Source organism: Quercus robur, chromosome 1 (genome assembly GCF_932294415.1).
Source record: "Quercus robur chromosome 1, dhQueRobu3.1, whole genome shotgun sequence".
Classification (NCBI taxonomy): Eukaryota; Viridiplantae; Streptophyta; class Magnoliopsida; order Fagales; family Fagaceae; genus Quercus; species Quercus robur.
In genome coordinates, this window is record NC_065534.1 from 3648716 (window position 1) to 3670581 (window position 21866).

At 33.9% G+C, this 21866-nt stretch overlaps 1 protein-coding gene and 1 pseudogene across 8 annotated transcripts in view; both read left to right on the forward strand.

The window, feature by feature from the left end:
• LOC126716548 (protein DETOXIFICATION 12-like) overlaps positions 1–21866 on the forward strand; it is a 138021-nt gene that overhangs the window by 94056 nt on the left and 22099 nt on the right. For 4 of the 8 annotated variants that reach the window (XM_050417439.1, XM_050417457.1, XM_050417364.1 and 1 more), the window contains exons 2-7: positions 3351–3895; positions 3995–4081; positions 4200–4256; positions 4382–4620; positions 4708–4913; positions 5524–5781. The exons of 1 other annotated variant lie outside the window; for it this stretch is intronic. In XM_050417439.1, coding sequence (XP_050273396.1) covers positions 3351–3895; positions 3995–4081; positions 4200–4256; positions 4382–4620; positions 4708–4913; positions 5524–5607 — 1218 coding nt within the window. In that variant the 3' untranslated portion in view covers positions 5608–5781. Of the gene's footprint in view, positions 1–1209; positions 2375–3350; positions 3896–3994; positions 4082–4199; positions 4257–4381; positions 4621–4707; positions 4914–5523; positions 5782–21866 lie in introns of those variants that run through there. 3 more of the 8 variants (XM_050417401.1, XM_050417386.1, XM_050417378.1) reach the window with 3 other exon arrangements.
• Positions 17127–21373, forward strand: LOC126716619 (protein DETOXIFICATION 12-like; annotated as a pseudogene).

The window sequence follows — 21866 nt, forward strand, 5'->3', positions numbered from 1 at the left end:
TCTCCCCACAGACGGCTCCAATTGTAGGGACAGGTTTTGCAGCCCAAGCCCAAGATGTATGGGATCTTAGCCCAATGAGCCCAATACAATAAATTTGTAGAGAGTGAGTCAAAGAACTAGGTTTTAGTGCATGGATAACAGTTAATATGGTGTTCATGACAATCAAACAAAGATGAACTGAGTTTATCTAAGAAAGTTTGTTCTCGGCACAATCCGAGGAGTTTTGTTCTCGTAAATATTAAATGAGAATGGTTACAGGAGTTCTTGAGATTGCTACAGTGCTTTCTCTGTTAACCCCCCGGATCCCTTCTCCATGGTGGGTTTCTCCTATTATATAGTCCTATTTGAACGATTTTGGCCTTCCACTTGTTGATCATCCAAGCCATTACTTGAGTGATTGTCCCATCAGACACCCTCTTTGGCGTTCTGTGAGTTGTGGTAACCGAGGTAGTACTGTTCAGGAGTCTTGTCCACATAAATGCGGTGTTAGCAGCTTTCCCTTAAATATTCTTGAGTTCCTATCCTTTAGAACTTCCTGGAAAGTCACTCTGACTATTTAGGACTTATATCTGACCGTGCTTTAGCTGGTCCGAGGATATTCCTCCTCGGACTCAGACTACCACTCTCTCGGCAAAAGTCCCATGCCCCATTGTATGATTTTGGGCCCATGACCCCACAGTAGCCTTCCATATAAGAATTCTAATTTGAAAATTACTATATATTCCTCCAATGACCTTGGACGACATTTTACATCATACTCCTTCATTTGTAAAAAAATCATACTCGAGTTGACATATCTAGAATTGAAATCTTCTATACTAAGAGAACAAATATCTTTATACTCCAATCCATTTTGTCTTCTTTTTCATACTTGCAATCCATTAAGTGAACTAACAAAGCCATTTTATATTCTTTTTCAATAGTTTCGAGGCAATTGAAAAAATCAATGTATTGCATAACTTTTTTTTTTTTTTAGAATACTATTTTGTATAACTTAAATGTATTGTATTGTTTACCAAAAAAATAAAAAAATAAAAAATAAAAGTATTGTATTACTCTGTTGTTCACAACAATTTGATTTTCGGCTTATTGGTCATGGTTGTACTATTTGATTTGATTTCAAATTGATCTTCCTCAATTGTCTCCACATTCTTGAGCCAGGATCTTTTCTATAAATCTATAATAGGATTTTTATTAATTTTCTTTAGAACCTTCATCTTTTCTTCTCTGACTTTTGTATAATCTTTAAGCAAGATATTCTCTTTATCACATAATTATTCAACTTGTGCCTCTTGTTCTTATTCTTCAAAATCACCTTTTTCCCATCCTCTTGTTTTGAAGCTTCTTTAATTTCAAAATTTGGCTTCACACACTCAACCTCCAAAATTGTATCTTCCTTTGATATGTGAAAGATATAACTCAAACTATTAATCCCCACATATGAATTTAGATGCTTAAACTCGTAACTTATATAATGCAAAATCTCATAATAATCACAATAGACAAAGAAATCTTTTTCTTTTTCTTTTTTTTTCTTTTTTTCCTTTCTCATTATTTGTCAAGAACAAATTTCACACTTATCTCAACACACTATCATCTTGAATGCAATCCCACCATTTGGCCATATCACTCTCTAACTTATATGAAACAAATTTTACTTTTTCTTCTTCAAATACCTCTGCTCAATAATCAAAATAATCTTCCAAATCAAGAATTCAGTCAACAAATAACATTTATGCATTATTTTATTTTAAAAAATTGTTGTATCTAAGAACGCATCCACAAATAGCCGCCTCAAGGTAGATCTCCAGTACAATTTTTCTTATTACTTCCACAATTCTTATTGGTGTAAATCCTTTTACCAACAAAAATAAATAAATAAATACCATTTTAACTTTAATCATAGGAAGAGAATGGTTAGTGCACGACTAGATCATGAAACAGTTTGAATACTCAAGGTAGAGCTTTGGATCTATCACCAAAAAAGAAAAAAAAAAAAAAAAAAAAAAGAAGAAGAAGAAAGACAGAGACCAGGACTCTCTCCTTCTCTGTTTTTTCCTTAGACCTCTCATATTCCACGTTTGAGCTACAGAGGCGGCTAAGAGACAGAGAGAAAGACATGGAAGAGAGTTTATTAGCAAAAGGGATCAAAGAAGAGAAAAGAAAACCAGAAACTCCATCTCTAACATGGGTTACTTTCACTGGGGAGCTCAAGAGGTTGGGATTCTTGGCTGGTCCTATGGTGGTCGTGACTCTATCACAGTACATGTTGCAGTTCATTTCATTAATGATGGTGGGTCATCTGGGTGAACTTGCTCTCTCTAGCACTGCTATAGCCATCTCTCTTTCTGCAGTCACTGGCTTCAGTCTTCTTGTAAGTCTTTGTTGTTATCTACTTAGCTTTTATTTGCTTATATACATATTTTTCTTTCCTTATATACATTTTTAAAGTCTCACTTTTTAACCAACTTTTAGTAAATAAATAATAACCAAAAAAAAAAAATCCAATGCAACATTTAGTTTGTTTTCTTTCATGCATACTTTGGATTAATTCTTGTTCAAATTTTTTTTTTTCTATAATATTAGTACAAGATATTTTTAAGCTCACCTTGGAAAAACATGAAACTTGTTTCTATGAGTTTTTGTGATTACCCCTGTGACAAGATTCTTGGTTCATTTTATGTGATTTGAACTCACTGCAATTTGAGTTTTTGTGATTACCTCTTCGGGGCAAGGCAGGTCATGCTGGGTGGGAAATTAATTACTTTTCAACTTAACCGGGACTAGGGGTAATTGGAGATGTCAGATGAGGTAATGGTGACTTGGGTAGCCTTATAATGTTTTATCTTTGGGTACCAGATTCATAACAGTTTAGTAAACTAAACCACTTCCATGTTTTGTTAATGAATCACTAAACATGTCTATAAGTTTCATTTTGTTCTTTCAATATTTGTGTGATTTATGTAATGATCAGCTTCTCGTCATAATGGATTGGACTAACATTGCTCAACTTGTGATTTGGATAACATTTATGAATACTAGTGCAGAAAAGCATTTGTCATGATTTGGATGAAATTTAATAATTAGTCTCACTGAATGGCAGTGACACACTGTCAAAACAAAAAAAGAAAAAAAATCAAATGGCAGTCACATGTATGAGTTTCAATAAGCCAGAGCTACTAGAAGATATGGGTGAAGTCATGCACTTAACAAAAATATATATTGGATGATTTAAATGTTCTAAAGGCCAAAAACATTAAATTTGTGGACCTAGTTACTGAGATGAAAGACTTTGAACATATCTATTTCAAATAACTAACTGGATTTTCTATTTTGTATGTGGTAAACAGTTAGGAATGGCCAGTGCGCTAGAAACTCTATGTGGGCAAGCTTATGGTGCTCAGCAATATCAAAAAATTGGAATTCAAACTTACACTGCTATATTTTCTCTAAACCTTGTCTGTCTTCCTCTGTCTTTGCTATGGATGAACATGGGAAAGTTACTAAGTTTGATAGGCCAAGACCCTCTAATTTCACATGAGGCTGGGAAATTCACAATGTGGCTTGTTCCTGCACTCTTTGCTTATGCGACACTTCAACCACTCATTAGATACCTTCAGACACAAAGTCTAGTCAAGCCAATGCTTATAAGCTCTTTTGTAATTCTATGTTTTCACATACCACTATGTTGGGTTTTAGTATTCAAGTCTGGACTGGGAAACCTTGGAGCAGCTTTAGCTATGGGAATTTCATATTGGTTAAATGTGATTTTGCTTGGATTATATGCGAAGTACTCTTCTGCCTGCAAAAAAACCCTTGTTCCAATTTCTAAGGAGCTGTTCCAAGGAATTGGGGAGTTTTTCCGCTTTGCTATCCCTTCTGCTATAATGGTTTGGTAATTGTTTTCATTTACTCCAGTTGTAAAGAAAAGAGTTTGTATGTTCATCTTTAATTTATTTATTTATTATTATTTTTTTTTTGTTGATGATTGCAGCCTCCAGTGGTGGTCTTTTGAGCTTCTTATACTGTTGTCTGGTCTTTTACCTAATCCGCAACTTGAAACTTCAGTTCTTTCTGTGTGGTAAGTTTTCTTGTAGAATTTCATAACAAGAACACTATGGATCTTCTACAAATTATTGAGATTTTCCATTCCTAAAAAAAATCTGATTGTTCTATTTTGTTGTCAACTTTTTTTGCAGTCTCAATACGATTGGAACACTCTATTCAATACCGTATGGACTCAGTGCTGCAGCAAGGTTTGATAAATCAAAACTATGTATGCATATATTCAAAGACACCTATATATTATGAATATTACTAGTGTTTATAACGGTTGAAATTGCATATCTCTAATAATGTATGCTAATTTCTTTTTTTTTAGTACTAGAATTTCAAATGAATTAGGAGCAGGAAACCCACAAGCTGCTCGTGTGGCTGTCTTTGCTGTATTGTTTCTTGCAATCACAGAGACCAGTATAATAAGCACAATCCTTCTTGCAAGCCGGAGTGTTTTTGGTTACACTTTTACCAACGAGAAGGAAGTTGTGGACTATGTGACAACCATGGCTCCCCTGGTTTCTCTGTCAATTATACTGGACAGCTTACAAGGGGTACTCTCAGGTCAAAATTTTCTCTCTTTTGCCAATGAGTGTTGTCTGCTAAAAATGTAAGTTTTTGCTGAGTTCTATCTGGTGTTTGTTAACTCAGGTGTTGCTAGAGGATGTGGGTGGCAACATATAGGAGCTTATGTCAACTTGGGGGCGTTCTATCTTTGTGGGATTCCAGTTGCTGCGGTTCTGGGTTTCATGACAAATTTAAGAGGAAGGGGCCTATGGATTGGAATACAAACTGGTGCTTTTGTTCAGACAGTTATGCTCTCAATGATAACAAGTTGCATAAATTGGGAAAAACAGGTCTATCTTCTACTCTTATGTCTTGATTCTTTTGATCTTAGCCTAGCGTATGTTTCCCATTTGCTCTGCTTGGTTGCCAAGAAATTGGAAGAAGGAAAAGAGAAAAAAAATTTAGATTGTTCAATGAGTTAGAATTTTTAATGCAACTCCACCATGGATTTATTAAAATATTAATCATTCATGATTAAATGAATGGTTATGATTTTGTTATGTCATTAGGTCATCATCATTTAAATAAAAATAATGAAGCAAAATCTAAACTATTTATCAAAGAAAGAATGATTTGAATTTTAAGAACTCTATAGTGGAGTTACCTTAGGAATTCTTGAGGTTTCTAATAACCTTGATGGCCCTAAATGGTAATCAAATTCCCAAAGTCATTCCTTTTCTTCCATCTCTTGGTAGGATTGGATATGCCTCTATTTCGCAATTAGGCAGAGCACTTCTCCAAATAAATGGGATGAAGGACAATATCACTCTGAACCTCATAATGATAGTCAATCACAATTACAATGTTTTAGATTGTCGAATTCTTTAAGATTTTTGATCAGTTCTACCCGTAGTGTTCCTTATTAAGGGGTTATTTCTGTTGTGTTTCTTGATATTTCAGGCAAGCAATGCAAGGGAGAGGATATTTGAGGGGAAACTTCCACAAGATAATAATGAGAATGAGCAGAGAATTTTGGTGAGCTAAATAATGTTATTATTACTGTTGTAACTTGTAAGGAATAAGGAGGAACATTGATTATATGAGCTAGTCCCTAACCCGTGCGATGCACGGAAAAACTATTGATTATGAAAAAAAATCCAGTAATGAATGAAGAATTTAAGCTATTACACTATGAATGAAGAGTTTAAGCTATCACCTGCATTTTTTTTTTGTGCATTTCAGTTAGACTTTAGACAATAATAATTTGGTTATTACTTCTACTATTTTTGGGCTGAAATAAAATTTTTTTTTCCTGAATTGAAATAAATGTCATCTTATTTTTTGTTTAACTCTTTTCATTCCTCTTCTAAGACTACTCAAGTGTCTGCAAATCTATAACACTCCTTCTTCTCATCTTCTTCGCTCAACTTTTTTTTTTTTGTAAATTGGTTTTCTTTTCTAACGTCCGCACCATCAAATCCAAAAGGAGCTACTCAATGAAAACACATTCTTCATTTAGCTCAAAAATTCATATCCTGTTCGGAATGATGAAATTTCAGTCGAAACCAATGGAGTCAATACTATACCGGAGACCGTTTCGGTTTAACTATTAAAACGATATATTTCGGTACCGGTTAATATCTATGTACCGTTTCGAGATTACCACTAATATAATAATAATAATTTTTATTAACATTTAAAACAAATAAATTTAATAGTCTTTAAATAATTATTGGGTTAATATGTACAATTATGTTGTAGTATTGGTTAATACCATAAACATCTTCATTAAATCAATGCCAATCCCTTTTTATTCTAAAAATAAAAATAAAAGCTCAATCCCTTTGTGTTCAAAAAATAAAAGCCCAATCCCTTTTTCCAATTCATTTTTTTCTATTTTATTTTTCCTCCACCATCTTGTCTAGTCAACTTTATCTTTTTCTTTAGAGGTAATTACACTAAACCCACCTATGGTTTGGTCTGAAATCATTTTGTCTACCCGTGATTTAAAAAGTGTCACTTAATCCACTTGAGGTATGTTCTGCTTGTTTTCTGTAACCCATCTCTGTTAAAATCAGAGGCAAATAGGTATTTTTGCTCAAATTTTATGTCTCTCTCCTCCCAAAACAAAAAATAGCACAAAAATGTAAGAGAAACAAGATCAAAAAGTGGTATTGGTCTCTCTCTCAATTCACATAAATTTTGAACATGAAGAACATACCCAAAAAAAAAAAATAAAACCCAAACCTACCTACCTAGATCTCCTATGGCTACGTCGTCTTCGCTACCAATCTCCTCGGCCACGGTAGATCCAACGGCCTTTGCTGCTACCTAGGCGACATGGAGAAAATCGTTGGAAGTTCCCTATCTTTCTTCCTCCACATCTGCAACAGCAAGCCGTACAAACTCCTCCTAGCTTTCCTCTTCGGCGAGTGAGGATAAGAGTTTGAAGCTCTATGATGGGATGTACCATTCGTTGATTCAAGGGGAGCCAAATGAGAATGCAAACCTTGTGTTGAAGGATATGAGGGAGTGGATTGATGAGAGAGTTGAGAGGTATGGGTCCAAAAATCTTTGATCAAATAATGCCACTTTGTAATTTTATTTCTTTATCTTTCCTTTTTTGGGTTTAAAAAAAAATTAATATTGTCTCCAAATAACCCAGATCTACCTACCCAAATCTAATCTACAGTGACTCTCCAAACTCTCCCTTCTATGACCCTTCAGAAACTCCTTCACAGCACATAGCCAAGGCTTTGTGTTGTTCCATTAACCATGTCAATCATTTTAAGCTAACTTCTTCACTCTCTACGAATGCAGCTCAAGCAGATATAATCTCAAATGGAGGTGAATACCTCTTGAAATACTCTGTTGGTACACCACCAGTCCAAATCCTAGGCATTGCTGATACTGGTAGTGATTTGATTTGGCTATAGTGCAAGCCTTGCAATGGCTTTTACAAGCAAACAACTCCACTTGAAGTACAAATTTAGAGTTTCACACAGTAAGTTGGCACTTGAACAAAATCTAAAATCCTAAATCGAGAACAGACACAAATACCTTGATTTTCTTGAAATACTCTGTTGGTACACCACTAGTCCAAATCCTAGGCATTGCTGATACTGGTAGTGATTTGATTTGGCTATAGTGCAAGCCTTGCAATGGCTTCTACAGTTCTACAAGCAAACAACTCCACTTAAAGTACAAATTTAGAGTTTCACACAGTAAGTTGGCACTTGAACAAAATCTGAAACCCTAAATCGAGAACAGACACAAATACCTTGATTTTCTTTATCGAAACTACCTTCCCTAGCTTCGATGTTGCGAAACTAGTGTTTTCTCCCCCTCCAGACACTCCAAACCACGAAGAACACGTTGATCTCACCACAAGTCTCTCTCTCGAAAAGTTTATGAGTTTTGGGTGTTTTGATTCGCGTTATGTTGTGTTTTGGGGTTAAGAGGTGTTTTTGTAATGGCTGGGCTTGAGGTGGGTTACGGAGATTGACGGAAACATACCATAGGTAGGTTAAGTGATACTTTTCAAACCACGAGTAGGCAAAGTGATTTTCCCTCAAACCACAGGTGGGTTATGTGTAATTACCCCTTTTCTTTATGAGAAATGATATGTCCACAATATTTTTACAACAAATTCTAAGTGTCAGGTTGTTACTACTTGTTATTGTTGGGTTAAAAAAGTAATCTTTGTGCTAAATTCAAATTTGAATCAATAACAACTAACCACTCTTGATTTGTTGTGAAAATATTGTAAAAATGTTGTGGACGTAACACTTCTCTTTGTTTATTTACTTACTTTTTATTACTACCTCATTTCTCTTTAATTCCCATCCACACATTTTCAAATTGAATCTTATCTTAAGATCCACTACACAGTAGCCCACGTTGTCCTTCTGTACTTGTCCCTCACAAATCTGCTTCTCTCATTCTCTTTCTAGTCTCTCATGCATACGTTTCTCATCAAAAGATTTAAAACTAACCCATAATCACACTTAGATCTATTTCTCTCTTTCCCTCACAAATCAGTTTCTCTCTCGCAAGTTGCTTCTCCTCACTCAAACGTTGCATCGGTTGGTCCAGCCACCCTGTGCTTGAGCTACACTGCCACTACCATGCCTCCTTCTATCTTTCTTTGTTTTTTTTTTTTTTTTTTCTCTCTCTCTCTTTTCTTTTTCTTTTTTTTTCAAGTTGCAGAGGAATTACATTCCAGGTCGAAACGCATTTTTTAGCCGAAATGACCGAAATTTGCCGGAAAGGCCGGTACAAACCAAAATAGTCCGGTATTTAAAACGAAACGAAATAAGGGTCTATTGATACCGAATTGTTCACCTGTACAAAAAATTATTGCTATACCGGCCAGTACGAAACGATATTGACTTCCTTGGCTGGAACGTCGATATAGGCCGAATTTTGGAATGGAATAGAATAGTAGGGTTACCTATACCGAAACGAAAAATTCCAACTGGAACAGAATGGTATTTAAAACATTGATCCTATACTGTGTTTGAAGAAATTTATGGAATAAGGAGGAAGATGACAAAGAGGGAGATGGGATAATTTTGGTTTTTTTTTTTTTTTTTTTTGGAGAAACTTTTGGTTTGGGTTTGTGCTCATGTTTACTGTATTGGTTTGGTTTTGGATTGTGCTGCGCTTGTGATACAGAGGAAGATGGGAGGAGAAAGAGTTGATTGGGTTTTTATAAGGAAGGAGAAGGAGTATCGGGGAGAAATAGTTATTAAAATCAGAAGTTTTGTTTTATAATGCTGATGTTTTAAAAATAATGATGACGTGGAAAATTATGGGAGCTTCAAAAGTTTTGGTTATATATATATATATATATAGATGAGTTTATTGACCTTTTTTTTCTTTGTTTTTTTTCTTCTTCCTTTCTTTTTTTCCCCCTCTTTTAATGGTGGCAGTGACATCCTTGAATTTGGTTTACATTCTAGATTGGCATAACCATATGGAAAAATATTTTCCTTGTCAAAACATGTAGGAACTCTGTCTGCAGCTAAATCAATAAACTGTCCATCATAAAAAGATTAAAATAAAAATTTGATTCACAAATACTAAACCTTTCTCTATAGATTATATGGATTTCAATTGCAATTAAAGATTACTATTTACAAACCTAGAATCCAATCCTCTTGGCACTTCATGGTAGATTAGAGTAACAGTTTTTCTTCAAAACAAGCTAGGCAGTTTTCAAAACCTGCACCTTCTCTTCTTTTTTCTTTTTTTGGGTGGAAGCTTAGGCCCCAAAACCTGCATCAGGCAAGGTTTTTGTTTCTATGTTTATCTTTTCAATGAGCTCATGAATTAATCTGCTTGTAATTTTCAAATTATGTTCATTGTTGTGTAGGTTGGCCAAACCAAAGTAGTCAAGTTTTTTAGGTATGAACCTTAAATGTTCAAAAAAAATTATAAATTTATTATAATATCTAAGGTGCTCTCTGAAATATAATAAGTTGACAATTTGCTATGGAGATGAGTAATTAAACAGGTAAAAAAATTATTATATATATTTATATATATAATATTTTTTTAATAAAAATTCAGGGGGTAAAGGAATCCCCTGAAATACATCTAGCGCCGCACATGACCAAATATAATATAATTAGCTGCACATTTGAAATTTTAGATTTGGAGCCTTGTGTTGTCACTGTTGTGTTTCCAGATTGATATTGCTATAGTTAATAACACAATTCTAGCTGTTTGGAATAAAAAATATAGTCAAGAAGACCTTTACACTACGAGAAAGTATCTCATGACTGGCTTAATGAGCACTGTTTTCGCATTTGATGGAACCATATATTGTGAGAGGGCGCTCCATAAGTCGATCTCATAAGATAATTTTTCCTTTATAACTTAAGGCATGAAATCAACAGTCAAGGTGTTTAGTATAAAAAACAGTGACACTTACCTGTCTGCCTTAACATGAGCAAATTTTCAAAATTGCTGGCAAACCAGCATTCCAATTACTTCTCTTTGGATATGAGTTATTCATAACCAATCTTTGTCATTGAGCTTCCAACAAACTTCAATTGGCCTCTATTATTTTGGAGGAGTTTTTACAAATTTATCAATGGTTGTTTAAGAGTCAACCTCTAGCAGGATTATTCGAAAAACAGTGAAGCCTTGAGTTTTGACGTGAATAACAACAACGTTCAACTAGCACATTTAAAGCCATCATTTTTTTTCCTTGTTATGTTGCAATCTTTCATCTTTGACCTAATAATTATATTGCTGACATTATATTAGAGTTATTATGAATATGTTATGGCCAAATCAGGCCATACCTCTTCTCAAAAAAAAAAAATTTTTTTTTTAAAACCATTATTGGGCCAATAATAATAAAATTGGGGCTCAATAATAATAAAATTGGAACCTGACCGGTTTTTTTTTTTTTTTTTTTTTTTTGAGGAACAGAACCCGACCGGTTAATCCGTCCAAATCTGCATAAAATAAAAAGAAAGGTGTGAATTTATTGGACCAACTGTAGAGTGTAGACTATAAAAATTAATTACTAGACTATAAACTTAAGCATTTATGTATTACTTTTATTTATTAAGTGTTTTATTTTTTTTATTTTATTATATACAGATAAAAAAAATGTTAGAAAGTGTGTTAATTTTTATTTATTTTTGTACTTGAAGAAAAATATGGGTAACATTAGATTGACCCGTCAAAGCCTGGGTAAAAGTCATAGAAATAATAACCCATTTTGGTTTAATAAGGTCAAATTAAACTCAAACTCAAACTCGTCGGATCCAACCTATTTTCCAAAGCTACAACAACCAAGCAAGATTAGTTTATCCACTTTGCAGTATATTTAGCTCATGTTCAATGCACAAGCAAGATTAATTTCCCGCCTAAACAAATGTACTCTCGATTCCACTCTGCTCAGCTTGGTATCAAAGTCAAACTCACATTGTACTGCAGCTGTAACCCTTTTTTTTGGTATGAATTTTTGGGGTGGGGGTGGGGGGGGGGGGGGGGGGTGTTCATCAATTATTGTTCTTTATCTTCAATTTTTTATAACCACTATTGGTTTTCATCTATCCTAATAAATGGTACAAGGACAATGTTGTCACTGAGATGGAAAGAGATGAATCCCATGGTTCAAATATGACAACATGACTGTAACAGAATATGTACAGAACTTGTTATGGCAGTGTAGTTCTGTTTATATCGAATTCCCTATTATCAATATGTTATGACAACATGAGTCATGAGATTTTAAATATTTACAGTCATAAAACTCATGTAATACCTGTACAAGATAGACCTTCTACTGGGTTGCCTTGATATTGCAAGCAAGGCAAGATAGAGGATTGTTAAAGATCTTCAACAAATGGATTAATGTGAGCAAGCAGAGGATTTTGATGAATTGATTTTCATATGTTTATTACATAAGTTATAATAGAAGAAATTAGAAAAAGAAAAAAAAATGTTGTAATAGAAGTCCAATAGTCTTTTTTAAATATATCAATGTAGAAATCATGAATTTAGGAATTCTTCTATCATTTTTGTAACAATCCAAGGAAAATCGTTAGTTATATCTATGCTATATCTCAGAATGATTAGTTACAATTGAAACTCTTTATAGTTACTAATAAAGCCCAGATCTACCCAGTAAATACCCGATGTGGGACTTATCACTCACCCCCACACACATCACACAATCAATCAAATTGGGGCAACACCCTTTTCCTCTCTTTTTTTACGCTACAATAAAGGAAGGATTAAAAAAAATAAAGTTTCTGAACTAATGCTATTCCTTCAAAAAAAAAAAAAAATCTTCCACTATTTTGGCAGTAAGCTTCCACAAGGACCACAACAGTTTATTTGATTTGTTACATATAACTTCCGTATTTTTAATGTTATATATATATATATATTGAAAATTAAATCAACCTCAATTGATATTTTATGAAATGGCATTTCCCTCCACCAAATATTTCAAGAAATGATACTCCCCCAAATATTTATAGAAACGATAGTCCCACTTTTATAAATGTAACATATAAATTGCAATCCATTTCACATCAACATTGCATCTCCATCCCATCAATTAGAATATTATGTTATGATAGGAAAGTCAGGATTTACCATTTTTTTTTTTTTTTTGCATATTTCATAAAATGACATCTCTCTCCAAATGTTTGAAGAAATAACACTTTCATCGTTGAGATTTTATAAATACAACAAATAAGTTTGTTTCCTCTCAAATTATTACTTTTCCAACAAGATATTCTATTACATGGGACTTGGGAGTTGGGACTGTCATGCGAAAGGGAATGAACTTATCTATTCCGTTTATGAAATTGGGATTTTCATCTCTTCAAATATGTTTGGCTCGAATGGTACTCAAAACTCATCAGATTCAACCCATTTGCCAAGGCAGCAACAACAAGCAAGAAAGATTAGTTTATCCATAATTAAATGCAGTATATTTAGGTCATTGTTCAATGCACAAGCAAGATCAATTTTCAGCCTAAGCAGATGGAGTTATCTATTCGATTTATGAAAATGGGATTGTCATCTCTTCAAATGTTTGGCTCGAGTGGTACCTTTCCTGGTTCGAATTCTTGGAATGCTTGTCCTCCTACTGGCCATATAAAATAAATTGTACACTCTCACTAAAACTAGTAAGACAACTTATAGAAAATAATATATAAACTATGGCCCTTCTTCTGCACCATGCAGACAAAATTGTCTGTTTTGTAAACTATTGGGTAGGTCGATGTCCTGTCATAGACACATAAAATATGTAGTACTAGCTAGTAAACTAGTAACATGCTAGTGCCTTTAGACTTTTTTTTTTGGCTGTTGATAAAAGTGCCTTTAGACTTTAGTGCTATTAACATGCCAATATTATATGATTGCCTTCTAGAAAAACTCTTTACGACTCTGTGATAATGAGTGCTGTCTTATGTCAATTAAAGTGCTTTCAGTTCAACACAGTGCCAACTAGCAAATTAATATCCCCTCCAAAAAAAAAAAAAAACCTAACAAATTGATAGTAGGTTCCAATTAACTCAATTGGAAAAGTTTTTGATTTTTAAAAGGTAAAAACTGATTGGTGTCTTATGATAATGAAGCTCAATCATTCGAAGTAGACATCATATGTTGAAACTTTATAAATAAAGATAAATAATAATAAAAAACTAGCAAATTAGTAATGATTTTCTTGATAATTGATGAGATATATCGTGTATGCGGAGCCTATTGACTATTGTGTAAATTATGAGGGTATATTCCATATTTGAGTGTTAATAGGTGCCTATAAGGAATTTGCTAACAGATCATTTTAAGAAAGTTTTAATACCTCGTTCATAGGAAATATAAAAAGTTTTTTTTTTTTTTAAAGTAAGCTGTTTCTTTTTTCCTTTTTCATAACAAGTTTATGAAAATATTTAGCATCTCCCTATATGGTCAATCACAACATAAAAGGAATCATTAGCATTTTCTGTTTGTTTCGATATTAGCATTTTCTAAAAGATTCAGAAAATTACCTCTTTACTTCCTTTATTTAGCTTCGCGTGAAATAGAGTTGTATTCCTTATTTAGATATGTGTGGGATAGAGTTGTTTTTCAAAAAATTTTAGCCTAAAACAATATCTCATCTCATATCAAGCTAAATAAGATTTTTATTTTTTTATTTTTAAAGAAGATAAATAAGGAAGTTAAGAGACAGTTTTTCTTTAATCCATTTTTCTTATATTACCAAAAACAGGAAAATTTGAAAAACTATCTTCACATAAGTTTTCCATTAAAATAAATAAAAATACTCTTATAATCTTTTTATTTTTGGTAGAAACTTATCATCTATAATTTTTCATGTGAGTAGACAAAATAATAGGGTAATATATATGCTAATGATCATTATAAATCCTGTTATAACTATCATAGTAAAATTTCAGCAATCTCGTGAATGTTGTGTTTGTGTGCGCCTTGCACAAGCAAATTTTTCTTCTTTTCACCTTTTCTTACTTAGATTAGTAGGCGAAGAACATAATTTACTCAAGTTCGGTGCACATGGAACAACATCCAACCAATCTTTAAAAAAACAAAAAACATAAGAGCGTGTCGTGTGCAAACTCTTTTGTTTTCTTTGTTTATTGGCTTGCAATTTGGATTCTATGAAAACACAAAGAATATTAATGATGTGAATGAAGACAAATCTATTTGAACTCGCTAAGGCCTTTCCAAATTTATCTGGTAAGATCTGACAAAATAAGAGGGTGTTTGGTTTAGCCAAAACTCTAACTCAAAACTCAATTTTCATTACCCCATTCTCAAAATTGGTGAGCCCCACCTCGAGAAACTTTGTTTGGTTCAGTTTTTGTTTTCAATTTCCATAACCTAAAACTCATTAAATTGAGTTAGAGTTACTAAAATTGAGAACAAATTTTAGGAGTTTTCAAATTATGGAAACTAAGATATTGTGGCATTCTTGTAAATTTTAGCAATTGTGTGGGACCTGTAATCATAACTTGTCTCAATCGAGCTAGATCACAACAAGCTCTTCCAACGACTCTCACATCCTTTTTTTCATTTTCATTACTTTAGTCTTTACTCCACAGACCCAAACCACACCCACCAAATTTACATTTCATTTCTTTTTCACCTTCCTCCTCTCAGTCCTTTGAACATTTCTTCTTTTGCATTTGATGAGTGATGAGAATTGAGTTTAGAGGTTTGAGTAATGAGAATTGAGTTTTGAGTTATCTTTAAACCAAACACAGCCTAAAATTTCATGTGGAAAGGTCCAAAACATACATTGAGTTAAGTGTGTGTATATATACATGTATAAAATATTGAAAAACAAAAGGGCCAACTCAGAATAAAACACACGTACATACAAGCACAATCAAAAAGAGAGAAAGTTTGTGGACATAATTTTTGTGCCACAACTCTTGTTATAACTCAAGTATGGTTGACTTTGTGGTGTTGGAAAAATATGAGACTAATTAACAAAACCAATAGATTAAGTTTGAGAGATGAGAGGAAATTTATTGATGATTGATAGAGCTAAAATGTGGAACTCAATCCACTATCCTAAGAAGTGATTTCGCCCCACTAGATACAATTTATCCTTGGTGCAAAACTGGGCTCCAACAAATCACCTCCCAAGATTCAATCGGTTGCATGCACTCACAAACCCAAGCTTTGAACTCGTATTGATGCCCAAAATAAGTTGAGAAAACAGATAGAGAGAGAATCATAGAAGTATAATCCTTTGTAAATTTTCGGCTACCTTAAGTGAACCATTGCTTTGGTATATATAGGATCACATATGAGAAAATTAAGTAAAGACATTGCACAGGTTTGCACATCCCCAAGAATATGTCATGATAGGAATCAAAACACTTTTCCTTATATTTTTTGATAAACGAAAAATGGGTAGAGGGGAGCGACCTGAGTTGGCGTCTTCCACCTGGGCGTGACCATAATGACACTTTTCCTTATATTTGTCTTCAATAGTTATTAAGATTAAATTATATTAATCAGTGATTGCGAAAGTCTTGATACAGAGATGGAAAGGACATATTTTTAGCGAAGTAAATAGATAAGAGAAGGCTGGGTAATTATTGAATACTCCGGAAGTACCATAAATGCATACTCCCCCCTCTCACATGAATTTTGGGTTCCACCATAAATTTAATTAATGAAACTCATAATTATGTGAGAGGGAGAGTACACATTTATGGTACTCTGGGAGTACTCAACAATTACCCCACTAATTTGGTCAATAGATGTTCCATGCAATAAATTTGAAACATTTCCAATATTTGTGAGTTGTGAAAAACAATAATAAGTCCACCTAAAAGTGATCGAACACTTCAAAATTGTGAAATAAAATTTGAATAATGAAAAAACAAATAAGTCCATATAAAGTGATTGTTTACTTTTTATAGTCCAACACTTCAAAGTTGTTACATAAAATTTGTGGTAACAGAAGATCTATTACAACCAAAAAAAAAAAATGGGCGCCATTTTTCTTGGAGAGATTGATTCATTCTTCAACTTTACCCCAATCACATCAACAACAAAAATAAATAACCTTAACCCCCAAGAAAGAGTCATAGCCGAATAAGATGTATGGATTTATTTATTTATTTATTTATGAGAAGAGGACGTATGGATTTAGCGAGAAAAATAAAAACAAACATGCATGATTGTAAGTTGTAACACGTATATAAAGACCAAAAGGCCCAAAACCTGTTATCAAGTAGAATAGTCTCTTCCTCCTTGCCATATGTTTCCAAACTATAAGGTGTGTCAAAGTGCGGAGAAATTATAAGATTCTCATGGTAGACAAGTGACGTGATCCACCATTTCAGTAAAAGACTCCCACTTGTTTAAAATTGTGGAGTTTTAAATAAAAACTGAATACTGACTCAACAATTTTAAATAAATGGGAGTCTTTTACTGAAATGGTAGACAAATGACGTGATCCACCATGAAGACTGTATAATTTCTCCAAAGTGTGAGTATGAGGGAAGCTGATCTGTGAGAGAGACACAAATCACAAAAGAGAGATGGAGAAGAGCTTGTTAACAAAAGAGAGCGAAGAGAAAAGAGAGGGTTGTTGTTTAAGCATAACAACATGGGGATGGGGTCATGGTGAGTTTGTTCAAGAGGCCAAAAGAATAGGGTACTTAGCAGGACCTATGGTGGCTGTCAATTTGTCACAGTATTTTCTGCAAATTATATCAATTATGATGGTTGGTCACCTTAGTCAGCTCTCTCTCTCTAGCACTGCCATTGTTATCTCTCTCGCTGCTGTCTCCGGCTTCAGTCCTCTTGTAGGTCCATTCATATATCTATATATAGTTTTACTTTTCATCTCAATCTATGAATTTTTTTTAAAATTTAATTTTAGGGAGATTTTACTACCTTAGTTAATAAGATTTATCCTAGTGTAAGTGTCAAGTTTTGAAATTGTAAAATACTAATGATTAATGAAGCTATCAGGCAATTTTGTCTTGTCACTGATTTTTATTTTTTTATAGGTTTTTGATAAGAAATGAACTATTGTAACCACTCACTGCTGTCTCGTGATTTATTTATTGTATTGGTCTAGAATATGAAGATAGTGAAATGACAATTACCATTATGAAATACAGATATACTATTTTGTCCTATCATCATCAATATCTGTTGAGAACAATCTGATTAAATTTTGGTCCCCTGAAACGTTCTCAGCCCTCTTTTTTAGCTTGTCCATGATTTTAGTCAGTCTCTTTGCATTTTATTCTACTTTTTTTTATCGTTGCGTACAAAGGAATCTGTTGGCCTCACGTATAAAATTTAAGATTTCAAGGAATTTTTAGGCTGAGATTGTTACAGCAATGAAATACAACAAAACAAAACTTGTATTATTACAATATGAACCTATTAAGAAGAGGCATATTCCATATCAGAGCAGGTACCAGATGGTCATGAGTTTTATCCAAGGAAAGAGACCACATCTACACTATACTCAAAAGGATTAGGCTAGTACTCTAATCACACTGTCACACTTAGTAGTTGTTTATAAAGTTCAGTTTGGACTTGGAATACACTTACAGTCTTACACACGTCACACTTAATCAATATGCAATCAATACGGGGCATCACAATAGGAGATGCTGCTATACCAAGAGGCCATTGGCATTAGAGATGGATGGTTGTACACATGCACTGAAAGAACTATCAGAATACATTATTATAAGCTGAACCATTGGCCAATCTTCAGAAGATATAATAGTCACACGTGCATGAGAGCATTCACACCCAGAATCACAACAATAACAGAAAATTGGGTTATTAAAGCTGCATTGAATTTGAAGTTAGTTGTCTATTCTAATAACTAACAGAATTCTTGTAATTTTCATATGCTAAACAGTATGGATTGTCTACTGTACTGGAAACTCTATATGGACAAGCATATGGAGCTCAGCAATATCAAAAACTAGCAAATCAAACGTATACAGCTATTTTCTCTATAATTTTGGTTTGTCTCCCTCTATCTCTTGTTTGGATCTACATGGGAAAGTTTCTGGTTTTAATGGGTCAAGACCCTACAATTTCACATGAAGCTGGTAAATTCATAATATGGCTCATTCCTGCACTCTTTGCTTATGGGACTCTTCAAGCCCTTGTTCGATATTTTCAGACACAAAGTTTAATCATTCCCTTGCTAGTATGCTCGTGTTACTCTTTGTTTCCATATACCTCTGTGTTGGGTTTTAGTATATGATGGTTTTAAGACCCCTTACAACAATTGATTTAACCTAGGTAATTAGTCAAGTTGTTACTTAGTCCAATTAAACAAGTCTAGGTTATCACAATATCAAAGATCAAATCATGCAAAGCAGCGGAAAATAAATAACACAAGATATGATCACCTAGGAAACCAAACCGGTAAAAACCTGGGGAGGATTTGACCTACCTATCCTCAAGGTAAACTTGAATCAACCATCTTGAAAGAATCGAAGTTCATACAATAAGACTTACAAGCCCCCACGCTCGACTTCTTACTGCTACCAACCAGTAGAACTTACTGACACGACCACGTGCAAACTCCGAATCCACGGACTCCTTCTTTCTTAGATTCACCACCAGATACAAGTACACCCGCTTGTGTTTTCTTTAAGCTTCAATGGCAGCAACTGAATTGATCATCAAGGTGTAAATAAATCTTCTCCTTGAAAACCCTAAGTTTGTATAAAGGAAAGCTCCTCTAGATCTCACAAGAGATTTACACAAACTGCAATTATGAGCAACACTAAAACGTGGCTAGGGTTTTCCTTTTATACTTAGGACAAATAAGAAACCCTAAAAACGTTTTAAAACACCTAGGACTGAGTTGGAAAAATCTACAGAAAATCATTCTGCCCGAGCTTTGATCGATCGAGCCTAAGCTTTGATCAATCGAGCCAGGCCGAAAAGCACAATGCTTTCCTGCTTTAACTCGATTCCAACTTTACATAAAAGCACAACTTTGAGCTAGACTAAAACACTTCTAAACACATTGTTTTGATCATGGTTTGCCAACAATACAAATTAAAGTTCTAAATACATAAAATCCTAAGTCTTTAGAACCTAACAGTATACAAGTCTAGACTAGGACATCTTGGAGCAGCATTAGCCATTGGTATGTCATATTGGTTGAATGTGATTTTACTTGGACTACACATGAAGTACACTAGTGCCAGTTCAAAAACAAGGGTCCCAATTTCTATGGAGATGTTCCGAGGAATTGGAGAATTCTTCCGTTTTGCAATTCATTCTGCTGTAATGATTTGGTAAATTTTCTCCTCCCCTTTTTTACAGATGTAGTAGAGCACTTTTGTGTTTTTTACTAATGTTCTCTCATGTGATCTTTCATAGCCTTGAATGGTGGTCATTTGAGCTGCTTATCCTGCTGTCAGGGCTTCTACCAAATCCAACACTTGAAACTTCAATATTGTCTGTGTGGTAAGTTTCTATTAGTCTTTCAAAAGTAGAACAACTTAATTCTCATCATTAATTGTAAATTACTGATGCAAAGAATATTACAAATTTCACTACATAAATATTACAAACTGATATGTCTATTTTTAAACACAAAAAAAAAATATATATATATATATATTTATTATGTTGTTGACATGGCACCAATCACTCATTAACATGTTAGTTTGTAAGTTTTTTTATGATAAAATTAATAGTAGCTTTAGCAATTTACATTGCAAGTTGTTGGAAATTTAATTTTGTCTCTATTTACACCCAAAAAAATCCATACAATAACTATTTTTCGACTTTTCTAAACAGTTTGTCAACCATCTCAACACTCTACATGATACCGGATGGAATTGCTGCTGCAGCAAGGTTTGAACTGATGCACATTCTTATATATAACTAGCTAGCTACAGATATGACAATAGATATAGATATATGTACGCATGTATAAATCATTGCTAACTCTTTACATGTATATTTTTTCCTTTTTCTGTTTTTGAGAATATAGCACTAGAGTTTCAAATGAATTAGGAGCTGGGAATCCACAAGTAGCACATTCAGCTGTCGCTGTAGTGGTGTCTATTACGGTTGCACAGGCACTCATATTAAGCTTAGCCCTCTTTGCCAGCCGTGGTGTTTTTGGCTATGTTTTCAGCAATGACATAGAAGTAGTAGACTATGTCACAACCATGGCTCCTTTAGTATGTCTATCAGTTATACTGGACAGCTTACATGGTGTTCTTTCAGGTTAATTGCTTTATACACCTCTCTTGGTAACATGTAATTACATTTCAGTGTATGGATTTATGGGCAGCTGAGCTCAATCTAGTGTTTCTTCATATTTCAGGTATTGCTAGGGGATGTGGGTGGCAGGACTTAGGTGCTTATGTCAACCTCGGTGCGTACTATCTATGTGGACTTCCAGTTGCTGCCATATTGGGTTTTTGGCTACAGATGAGAGGACAGGGCCTTTGGATTGGTCTACTGGTTGGTGCTTCAGTGCAGGCATTACCGCTCTCTATCATAACAAGTTGTACAAACTGGGAAAAACAGGTCTACCCTCCACTTATTATTCCTTCTAGCCTTCAATTTTAGTGTAGTCTATATTCTAATTTGTCCTCTTTCCTTGCATTTGACAATTTTGACATCTTAAAATATCAAGGTCTTTTAGATTTTGCAAAAAAACTATTGGCCTTTAACGAGTTATATTGATGTTGCAGGCAAGTAAGGCAAGGCAGAGAATGTTGGAGGGAAGATCTTCAGTGGAAAATAGATTAACATGACTGACTCTTGATTAACAATATTATCTTATTTCAAAGTTGTAAGAGAAACATAGTGCTTAAACTAATAAGATTGATAGATTTTTTGCCGGCTACACTTAGTGTGAGTTTGGATTGCGTTCCAAACTCATCACGTCTAGCGTTTGCATTCAACAGCTAGGTCCTATGCACTGTTCATGGAACCTAGCTGTACGGAAAAACACAAATTATTCATCATTTAAAAACTGTTCATGGGACCCATAGGCACTTTACATCATTTAAAATTCATTTTGCTACAGTTTTTTCAGCAATAAATTTTCAATTTTCAACAATAAACAGTATCCAAACAGACCCTTAATAATATGTATTGAGTGTTTCTACAAATAGAAGCAAAGAAAGCATGCCAACATTATTGTTTTTCCCTACGCAATGTGATAACAAAAGAAGAGTTGGTGCTCAACTAGACCCCAGAACACCGTAATTCGTTAGAGAAATGCTATGTTCACAATATTTTCACCGAAATATAGAACAAAA